Genomic DNA, 11,078 nt, shown 5'->3' on the forward strand with positions numbered 1-11,078 from the left:
TTCACAGGAACTCTTACTCTTCAAGGAGAGAAGTATGCCCTGGATAATGAGAAGATGCTGTTGAGAGACTGTACTATTAGGAACACAGAGTGGTGCTTTGGTCTCGTTATTTATGCTGGTAGGTTGAAAGCTCAGTATGTACATTGTGAATTGCAGAGCACAGCAGCATTAGGATACAAAACACAGGCAGCAGAAAGCAGCTAAATATATTTCTCTTCAGAAAATTGATTTCTACCACCTACAAGAACAAGAGCAAAACTATACATATGATCTTTTGCCTGAAGTCCCTCCTAGAAATTTTGCATATTACAGGAGATTTTAATCTTGATTTTTTAATAGTGATCTATAAGAGAAATCTGAATTGCAAATGCTACATTATAACATCCAATTCCATCCTGATGGAGTACTTCCGTAAGCAAAGGCAATGTCTTATTCCATAAACTCTGGCAGGAAATAACATGAAAGAAATGTTGACTGATCAAGCAATAAGGGAGACTTAGATCTGTTTAAGGATGCACTGGCCAATAGGAGACTTTTTTTATCGCCAGGCATGTACAAAACTTCCCACTCTGTAGCACATGATTTAAAAATACATATCAGTTTTATATGATTGAAATCCCTATTGGAATATGGGGATCACTAGTGATATTACTGTAGATTATTAGAGGTTTGCTTTTTTATGAGTGCAGATCATCTGTTGTTTCTATAATGCTACAGATACTTGATACTATGTGCAATATGCCACTAATAATAGAGCATATCAGGTATTCTACAAAAAGCAATTAAGTATGAAAGGGAGTCTTAGCTGTTGACAGAAGAGAGCAGGATCAAAAACCTGAATGAATGGATTTATATATGAGTCTTTCCATACCATCTAAAGCAAATGATTTAATCTTTTTTTCCTAAGTTTTCTACCAACACCATCAACTATAAGCGCCTGCCTTTCAAAAAGGCTGTGATGGGTATTTATGTGGTATTTATGTTGTAAAGCACTGTGAGGCATCAGAGGGAATCAGCTTTTGAACTGTTAAGCATTGTTACTAGAAATCATGAGTGTATTTGATCTCCAGGGCCAGACACCAAACTAATGCAGAACAGTGGAAAAACGACTTTTAAACGGACAAGCATTGATCAACTTATGAATGTTCTCGTGTTAGTGGTAAGTTTCTAAATGCACCACCTCTTTGTCCTCAGAAATGAGGGGATATCAGAAGTGACTAATGATAATAATGATAAAAAGAGGAATTTTGTAAAAGTCTATTAGCATGCAGAGTCTGCTTTGCCTTGGCCAGCTCATCTTGCCCAAAGAAGGTCATTCAACTGACAATGTTATGGACCTTTCCTCTGAGCTTCTTCTTTGCTGCTTGCTCTACCTCCTCCATTTTATCCTTTATTTATTTATTTATTTGGGTGAGAATCATTTTGAAGCTTGCAAATGCTTGTTTTTTTTTTTCTGGTAATTTTGTCTTTTTCTAAAACATTAGCAGTTCTCTTTTCTTGGTGATTTCTTGGCTTCTTTGCTGATCTCTACATAGGATTTGGTTTCATAATCCGGTCCATTGATGTATGTAATGCTATCTTCTGACTTAACACATTAGGGTAAAATGTTAGATATGGTTTCATTAACACACAGAAACTGGTATTTTCGGTGGCTGGCAAATTTGAGAACACTAATCTTATACAGCAGATACCCTCCACAAATTAGAGGACAGATCAGATTTGAGGTTTAAGCTTCTCTGCAATTTTAGCAAATGGCAGACTTTTCCACCTGGAGATATTGAATTTCCTACAGAAACCCTCCCAGGACTTTACCACTTGAGCTAAAAGCCACTCAGGCAAGGGTCTCTCTTGGTTGCTACTGCCAGTCCAGAGACGTGCTTTCTAACGCTGCTTTAATCCATATTGCTTGAAGAAAAGCTCCTTAGTTTCAGGCTCTTATTTTCTTTTGGATGCAGTTTTGTCATGCTTTTCCATGCATGTTCCATTCTTCTGCCTTTAGCTTATTGGAAGTGCTGGCTATGCCTACAGTTACCTCTTCCTACAAGCATCCACTGTTCCCTCTTCTTCCCTCCTGTCCTTGCTCTCTGGCTAAACTGGGGCCAGGATTCATCCCCCTGACACTGGAGCAGGCCCTGGGGAGGAAAGAGATGGAAACCTCCCCCAGCAGCCTGTCCATTACAGGCCCAGTGCAAGGCCCTGTGGTTAGCTCTCCCGAGCTCTGCCTTCCCTCAGTGGCTTCGCATCTCTTCAACATGGGGGCTTATAGCACATGCATCTCCAAGCTTCCTCCACTCTCCATTTTTGGCATTTTATTTCAGGCCCTGCCCTCCTGTTTCCTTTCCTTAGAATTGCAAAAACTCCTCAGCTGCTCAGTCATAGGAAGAGTTAGCGGTGAGCTGTGCCCGTGCCAGGACACAGGTTGTGTGTAGCATGCTGGGATGTACCAAAGGGCACCAGTGAGACTGGCTCCAGAGCTGCTGGAGCCGCCTCCTGAGCACGTGCAGGGGTGTATTTGCTGTAAAACAATGTTACTACACAGAGAGCAACTCTGATGGTCTTCAAGCACTCTTCAGTGAGTCCTTCTTCAGTGCACAGTAAGGACATTAACTCCCTTGACTTTAGAAGCATTACACCATTCTATGCCAAGTGAAATGTTTGCATGCCATCATTAGCACATTTCCCAGTGTGTTGTCTCCTCACACTTCTGGAGGGAACAGAAACAAGGTTAATGTAGCATGAGTGCCTTACATTCAGAATTTTGCAGATATTTAGGAAACATCACATTTTCTTAGGTGACCTGTTGTGATGTAGTTGAGAAGGAAGAAGGGTTGCAGGGTCAAGCTGTATGGGATCCCTAGTGCAAGGAAACAGAGCAGAGAAAAACTGATTGGGAGCTCAGGTTGTGGCACTGGGTTCAGGTTTGCCTGCTCTTTCACAAGTTAAGGGCCCCACCCAGAGCTTTCAGACTGTCTGGCCTCTCTTTGTAAATGCAAACAAGATGATTTTAGCTCCTGGCTCTGCTTTAAAAAACTGAGCAAGTTGCAGTTGATTGCATCAGCCTCTGCCTGGGTTCTTGGGCACTGATGGTCAAGTGTGTGTTTTTCTCTTTTATGTATTTTTAGGCACCTAACACTGTAGTGTCTAAGTACAGTTCTGTTCTACCCTAACCACCAGGTACACCAAAGCCAATGTGACATGAGGTTCTTCCAGCTCACTGGACAGTCAAAGTTTACAAAGCATGGTCATAAAAAGACATAGTGTGTTGCAGTCTCTAGCTTGGAAATAAAAAACAGCTACGGCTTTCTAAAATTATCTCATTTTAAGTAAGTGAAATGAAACTTGTTTTGTGTTAACACAGGCAAAGCTATTTTGTGTTTAATTGTCCATGAAAATTTCCGGGACGTAACAGTGTTTAAACGCATCATACAAATAGAGTCCTGGTTAAATGTAGCCCTTGTGTGTCTCAAAAAGGGTTAATCGGGAATAAACCTTTCCATATGGAAAGCTTTTTTTTTTTCTTTTTTTTCTTTCATGTTTGGGAGTATTTCCCCTGCAAGACTCTAGCAGCATAGCACTGAAATCAGAAGGAGAGGAACAAAGTATTTTTCAGAGATCTCAGAGAGAAGTGAATGTTCCTTGGCTGAGGACACACCCGCCAGCACCACGAATGTGTTTTGCTCTGGGACTTACTTTCTCTGTGGGCTCGTGCAAGCGCATTTTCAGAAAAATGGAGCTTCACTGTTGGCTCTAAATGCCTTATTGCTTCAAATCCGAGAAAGGAGCTCAAACTGCCAATAAACCAATAAAGAAACTGTAACAGTCTTAGTCTGGCATGAAATGTCTGTCAAAGTTCATCTTCTCTTTATCTAAAAAAACAATAAAAATAAAACAAAACACATGCACACACACTTCTCACTCCTGCAGAGGATGATCTAGTTCCAGAGAGAGGGAGAGGATGTTCATAGTGGGAGCCCCATGAGCATGTGCAGGGGTGATCTGGTTTGTTCACATCCTTCTCTTACAGAGGCAGACCACACTTGCAATAGATCGTGTTTAATCTTGTATTGTGCTGCCAGCCGATTCCATATCTTCATGTTTTTATTAGGATTTTGGTCATGTTAAGTCAAATGGAAAAGTCCAAATGTTCTATATCAATAGAATTACTTTTATCATCATTTCTCCAGGAATTATGTCACTCTAACTTCAGTTTGTCTTTCCCACAGTCACCATTTCTACCTTTCAAATGCTGAAATTATGTTGACAAAATTTCAGAAAAGTGGAGCTTCCCACCTTTCCAAGCATTGTTAAAAATTAACTCTACTGGTTAAGGGAATTTCTCAGCCAGTTCCTTTAAACTGTTAGATTTAAATTACCTGGATCTTTTGTTTTAACAATGCTTATTATTATACATTTGTACATTGTTGCAGAAGTTAAACCGTCTTTTTCATCTGCTACATCATATGGGATATATATATGAAGAAAATGAAATTTCTTCAAATGAAGAAATGTCTGTTGAATATGACTGCCTTTCCCACATCTCTATGAGTTTACTGTTTTCTTTTCTTGATATTTTATATGACCATTAGATACCCATAGTTCAGTAATAACTGTTTCTATTAACTTCTCTTAACTTTCCTTCTTTCCCTGCTTTTTGTGTTCATTTCCAAACAATTGTATTGCTATGTTCTTCTAGCCAAGAAATGCTTTATGAAATGCTTCTTTAAAGTCCAAAGATACATATCACTGGTTAGTGCTGCTCTCTGTTTGCTTAAAGGAAATGTAATCAGATTGTGATGGCAGGTACCAAGGCAACCATTAGTTTTCAGTCAGTGATTAACTCTCCTTTGACCATGAGAATGGTATCCAATATTGAATTTCAACCTGTGGAGTACAAGACTTGCTGTATTAAAAATTACCCTTAGTATTTTTTTTTTCTGAAACTGTAAGAAAAAACTTTGGTTTTAGCCTATGATACATCCAGTAAATAGACAGATAAGGTGCTTTTTGAGGTTTCTGTTCCCGAGTGTGCAGCCAGATGTTTGAGAAGCAGCAGCTCAAATCACTCAGTTCAGACTTGACATTTTGTAGCCAGCTGCCCACGAGCACCTCATTTTAGGTCCCTACTTAGAACTTAAATTCCCATGTGTTTGATGCCTTGTGATTCCAAATCACCAAAGAGACTGTACAGCATAATACTGTATTTGAATCTAAATGTCATGCTTTTGCTGTTTTTCCTCCTTCACCTAGGAACCATTTCCAAATGATTCAGGCTGTCCGACCCAATCTGATTAGGGTCTCTTGATTAACCTGTCCATAATAAATTCCCATTTCTAAAATGTTGTATCTTTGTTGTTTTTGCAGATCTTTGCATTTTTAGCACTGATGTGTCTTATCCTAGCCATTGGCAACGGCATCTGGGAATATGATAAGGGCTACTACTTCCAGGTCTATCTGCCCTGGGCAGAAGGTGTCACTTCTGCCCCCTACTCTGCCTTCCTCATGTTCTGGTCATACGTGATCATTTTAAACACGGTGGTGCCAATTTCGCTCTATGATGTCAGGTACATGTCTGAACCTCATTTCATGTTTCATCTTAGGGGAGTTTTGACTTTTACCTTGGTTGGGAGCAGCTCTTTTCCCATGTATGAATGAATTACATTGTGGATATGACACACAGCCAAGGCTCTGTGAGCCACTATCACCACAGGAGGCCCTCTGATTGATAGCCACTACTTTCTTTGTGGCTCTTGACTAGTAAGAATAAACCCCATGTGGTTTTAAAGAACAAGGAGTTAACCTTTTTTCTTTTCCTTAATTCCCCCATTTATTTGTCAGGATCTAAAATCATCTCGTTGGATAACTCCACAGCACAGTGATGTTGTTGTTCTTTTTGCTGCCATGGGGGGTGCTGGAGTGCAGACTGATTTGACCTGGGTAGCTTTTTGTTTGACTCCAGCTCTTCAGGGAGCACTGCGACTGACTGCAGACTGAATCCTCGGCATAAAATTTGTACAGATCATTGTATAGTTTGTGTTGTCAGACTGCAAAGCTCTTAGCTGCTGGTGATGCCCTATTGAAAAAGCTGCTGAGAGGGGTGAAGAGTTGTGCTCAGGGTTAGAAGTTTGGAAGTTGCATTCTGAGATTCTCTTTCATGTTAGGAAATATGAAGAATTCATTCTGTTCTTGTTTTGTATTTCACACCACCAACAAAATGGAAATTCATGTTGTCTGTGAGCTGATAAAGCTTCACGATTATATTAAATTACACAGAGACTCACTTTTTCTGGAAGCCTGGGCTGTTTCAGCCATGGCTGTACTCAAACTCAGGCCTCACAGCTCAGCCCAGCCCTGCCAAGCCCAGAGTCCGCTGCAAGGGTGTTCGGTTTGATTACCAAAGAGAGCTAACGTGCACCGAAAGAAACACTGCTGCTGCTCTCTTGGTCTTTGGTCCAAAAACATGGACTATGCACAGCCTATTTGATGTGCAGTGCTGCTACTCATTCACCATGACATTAATGAAGGTTTGGGGGAGTCTTGGTGAGAGACTGCTTGTTCTATTTTTAATGCAGTGTACAGCCTAAGGCTTTTTTAACAGAGGGATGGCCTTGGCAGAAACAAATACAAGCTGAAAGAAAGCATCAGTTGTTTCAAGTCTCTTGTGTACTTTTGAAACTTTTCCAATATAAGTTATTTTATAAATAATTTGCCACAAACCTAACTGTTTATTTCAACTGGACTTACTTTAGCAGTGCTAAATATAGACTTTTTAAGACGCTCATGTCTTTCAGCCACCTGAAGAGTACTCCCTGCCTTTAATTTCAAAGTTGTCTTCTAAATGCAATTACTAGTGGTAGTGCTTAAGCTAAAGACTTTTTCCCTTAAACTAATGAATATTTCATCATCTTTTTTTCTTCTTTCTCCAGTGTTGAGATTATACGCTTGGGCAACAGCTTCTACATTGATTGGGATCGTAAAATGTATTACCCAGTGAATGACACACCGTCTCAGACCCGTACCACCACACTCAATTAAGAGCTGGGGCAAATCAAGTACATCTTCTCAGACAAAACAGGGACTCTCACTCAGAATATCATGTGTTTCAACAAGTGCTCCATCAATGGCAAATCCTACGGTATGATATCTGTCATATTCTCTGGGTTGTATTCCATTATATGTCTCAGTCCACAGAGACTAAAATGATATCTAGGAGGGACAGTCTTGTAAGAAGCGGGACAAGCTTAAATTTTATGATGAGAGAATTACTACGCTGAAGTCGTGTGGAATCAGGCCTGGAATAGAGCTGATATGCTGATGCCAGGATATTTGGTCTGTCTGTCTGTCTGGGTGTTCCCCTCTGCCAGGGAAAGTATCTGGTACCTCCAGTTCTCTTGACCACAGAAGTTTGTTTGACTTGTGCATTTTGGTCAGAAAAACAGGTTTGGTATATTGTTCTATTCCAACTGCAGTAATCAAGTGCAAGGCTGCCTGGTGGTTATTTTTGGAAAGTCCTGATTACATCATTTGCATATATTAACATCATTTTTCTGAACCTTGATTCTCCTTGTTTGTCCCCTTCTACCTCCCTTTCTCTGTCCTGGTATCCTCCTAAATAAATTATCTGCCCCTAACTACTTTTTCCCCACTGGTCCCAATTTTACTACATAGGTTATATATACTGCCTAGGTGATCTCAGGCTTATATGGTATTATTGATATTTTTAACTAGGTATTGTTAACCTTGTAATACTACCCCCAAAAGGTCCCCAGTATTTCCTTCCAACTATCTGTGATATTCAGCTGTTTCTCTCAGAACTCCCTCTTAACCACTTGGTAAATATGACATCTGATGCAGCTCTGTAACTTTTGTCAGCTTCTCACACGGTTATCTTTTGCATTCACCATTTTTTCATGTCATAGGCAGTGTTTTTTCACAACCTGTTCAGGCAGCTTAACCTTAGGCCAAGGCCTGTTCAGTGGCTTAGTTATTTGTCTGCAGCTATTACTATTACTTCACCTACTAGAAGAGTGAAAAGGTTGATGAGTTGGAAAAAATGTGAAACAAAAGTTGCTAGGTCTTTGATCCTAATAATCATTGGCTTGACAAGCTCATGCATCGTCTGGTCCAGAACAGTTTTCTCCATACTCCTCAGGAAGTGCTAAGTGCTAATTGATTAATATAATCACAACCCCCCCACACACCCAGATAAATTAGTCACAGCTTATTTGTCATACCCGTGTCAGACCTGCTGATGGACTAGTGTGCTGGAAAAGTTGTCTTTTTTTTTTCTCAGTGCTATTAGTTTTTCCAATAAAAGAAGTGTTTTCCCCCTATAAATCTTGCTTCACTTGTATCTGTAGACCATTGTTTTTACAACAGCTCTACTATACTAGCCAGCATTAGTAGCACTAATCAGAGTTTGAGAAATGTTCAGTCTGTTTATTCATGTCTTGTAATAGACTTTTCCAAAGTGGATGTCACCACAGAGCATAGACATAGGATGTGTGTTCAAAAAATGAATGGGAAACGTGCAGAAATAAAGCAGATTGTCAATTCCCTATTGTCTTCTAAATGCTTACCTTCTTCTTTGGAATATACTTCTTTGGAGTGCCTGCTCAGTTGCACTTGGGAAGGTCATACCAGAAAGGACGAATTGGTTCTGCTGCTTGGGAAGATATTCTGGAGGCGTAGGTTTTCCTTTGAGAAGGAGGCATCTAAAAGTCTCTTGACTACAATTCCCAGGGGCTAAACTCATATGCAATTGAGATGAGATTCTTGAATTTGTCATGGACTAACAGAAGGGCAGACTGATAAGAATCATCAGTCCTCAGTCTTCATGTCAAAAAATGTGTGATTATTGAAACTTTTAAACATGATCTTAGCTTCAAGACTTTAACTAGTTCCCGTGGTAGAGGAAGCTCAGAGACTGCACTTAGCTGGAGTTTGTAACTATAACCCCAGTCTCTTGCTTTCAGGTGATGTGTATGACCTGGCTGGCCAAAGGATAGAAATAAATGAGGTAAGTGCTCAAGCACTAACTGGGCAGGCTCAGTGCTTTCTGCATGGGTGCCAGTGGAGTCTTGGTGTATTCCATCCAGGCACAGTTCATGCTCATAGTCCTCTTGATCTTGATAACTGAACAGGGAGGTCTCTTCTGGTGGGTCTCAGAGGATTGTCAGAGTTGCATTCCCCTTAAGTAGGCCTGGTTTAAACCTGCAGGGAGGGCATCCTGAGTGCCAGCTATTCCCTCAGCTCCCATGTGCCCAGCTCCTCTGAACACTTGGCTGTTGATCTTTGTTGGAAACCTGGACATTGGTGAATGTTATTATCCTTGGCAGGGAATCAGTGTGTTCAGCTTGTATCTGTAAGACGGTTGCTGTGAAAATGAGTGATCTTTCCATTTCCATCTAGCCTCTACTTACTGTCACAAAGTTGCCTCTCAGGGATTTCACTGCCTAAAATGTTTGAAACTGTTTGCGGTGATCCAAGTAACAAACGCCAAGATAATGACAAAAATCCCACTCCTCATTCCAGTGATTCATTTCCAAGCCCTTTAAAACTGAAGTTATTCATTCAAATCGGCTATTTGTATGGAGTGCTGTGCCTACAGATGACCCTTGCTCAGACAGCAAAATGTGAAGGGATCCCTTTCTTGAGGAGAGATGCTGACTTGCTGCCAACCAGATGCCTGGCAGCTTCTCTTGCCCCTGCTACCCACCGAGCAGGATCATGCAGGCCAAAGGGCTGCTTCCTACACATTCCTGGTGTAGCAGTGTCCAGAACTTATTGTGCTGGCTAGTGGAGGAGCAGAGAGGCTGTGATCTTTTGGTAAGTGCTGAATGTCAGCTTGCACAGCTCAAAAGCGTGACTCCCATCCTGGAAACTCTGAACTCTCCAGGGATGGGGTGGGAGTCTGAACTGTCCTGGGCAGGCTCAGCCCAGTACATTCCTGCATGACACATCATGCTTTGAACTTCTGGCTCTCTTTCTTCTACGTTGCAATTTGATTGGGACTCCTTGTTTGAGGCAAAAAGGGCACCGCCTGTGGAGTTGAAGCTTTATGGCACTTGTCTGCCATCCTTTTCCATATCTTTTTTTTTCTTGCTGTGAGAGGGTAGGATGGGGAACACTGCCTTTTGAATTGTTTTAAATTGGGCCTCCACATTCTCCTGTTGCTGACAGACATTGAAATCAGGAGTAAAATGACTCCAAACAGGCATGTGTTATGAAGAGAGGCATTTCTGCACTACAGAAATCCTTTATTGGGCTGCCCATGGGAGCATTTGCTTAGTACAGGAAATATCTTTAGCTAATCAGGTTATCAGTCAGAGTGCTGCTTTGAAAGGCACCTTAAGTGCCTGTCCTGTTCTGTGATGCTGTAGCTTATATGGCCTCCCATTTATTTAGATTCATTATTCTCTGTTGTGAATAGTGCTATAGGAGATGGATTTTTGTATAAGTAAGGGAGGGGGCCATGGTGGGTGGTCACTGGTGTACAGAGATGTGAGACTTTACAGATAATGCTAAACAATATTTTTGCAGAACACGGAGAAGGTTGATTTCTCATACAACCAGTTAGCCGACCCAAAGTTTGCCTTCTATGACCACAGCCTGGTTGAAGCAGTGAAGCTGAATGATGTCCCCACACACAGGTTCTTCCGGCTGCTCTCACTTTGTCATACAGTGATGCCAGAAGACAAGGAGGAAGGTGAGGACTGTTGAAGGCACCAGACTGAGTGACTAATGTCCATCCTGCATCACAGTATGTCTTTTCTTCACAGAAGATGTTACTGGTCCTTTTGACTCCTTGGTGATTTTCTGTACTATATGGCTACATGCAAATCTGTGTCTTCGGAGGTGCCACATGGGAAGACCAGTGACCCCACTCCCCATTTGTTCCTGTGGTGGAATGACACTAATGCAACCACCCCTCACTACAGCTTCCCCAAGAAGATGGTAGATGCTTTACCTCACTCTGCCTTTACTCTGCACCACTTGGTATAAAGAATAAAGCATATGGCACATATCCACTGGAAACTCATTACCTCTTCTTATCCAGTGTTCCTGCAAGTACTGGGTCT

At 41.3% G+C, this 11,078-nt stretch overlaps 1 protein-coding gene and 1 long non-coding RNA gene across 2 annotated transcripts; both read left to right on the forward strand.

Annotated features, from left to right (window-relative positions):
- On the forward strand, window positions 1-5,547 carry LOC104575045 (uncharacterized). The gene is made up of 3 exons (XR_015914303.1): window positions 1-118; window positions 1,071-1,159; window positions 5,362-5,547. It is a non-coding gene; the product is annotated as an uncharacterized LOC104575045 (long non-coding RNA).
- A 1,379-nt stretch (window positions 5,548-6,926) lies between these two features.
- LOC148590459 (phospholipid-transporting ATPase ID-like) lies at window positions 6,927-10,729 on the forward strand. The gene is made up of 3 exons (XM_088539023.1): window positions 6,927-7,132; window positions 8,973-9,016; window positions 10,540-10,729. The coding sequence occupies exons 1-3, from the start codon at window positions 7,093-7,095 to the stop codon at window positions 10,717-10,719; spliced, it is 264 nt and encodes an 87-aa protein (XP_088395149.1). The 5' UTR covers window positions 6,927-7,092; the 3' UTR covers window positions 10,720-10,729.
- Window positions 10,730-11,078: the final 349 nt, after the last annotated feature.

This window comes from Tinamus guttatus, unplaced genomic scaffold (genome assembly GCF_059628265.1).
Source record: "Tinamus guttatus ecotype Peru unplaced genomic scaffold, ASM5962826v1 Tinamus_guttatus_pri_ptg001327l, whole genome shotgun sequence".
Classification (NCBI taxonomy): domain Eukaryota; kingdom Metazoa; phylum Chordata; class Aves; order Tinamiformes; family Tinamidae; genus Tinamus; species Tinamus guttatus.

What these genes read in the sequence shown, in the direction of transcription:
- LOC148590459 (XM_088539023.1), top strand. Translation starts at nt 7,093, where the DNA reads ATGTGTTTCAACAAGTGCTCCATCAATGGCAAATCCTACG. An exon ending in CATCAATGGCAAATCCTACG is followed by an intron (nt 7,133 to 8,972) that starts GTATGATATCTG and finishes TCTTGCTTTCAG; the next exon opens with GTGATGTGTATGACCTGGCT. An exon ending in AAAGGATAGAAATAAATGAG is followed by an intron (nt 9,017 to 10,539) that starts GTAAGTGCTCAA and finishes ATATTTTTGCAG; the next exon opens with AACACGGAGAAGGTTGATTT.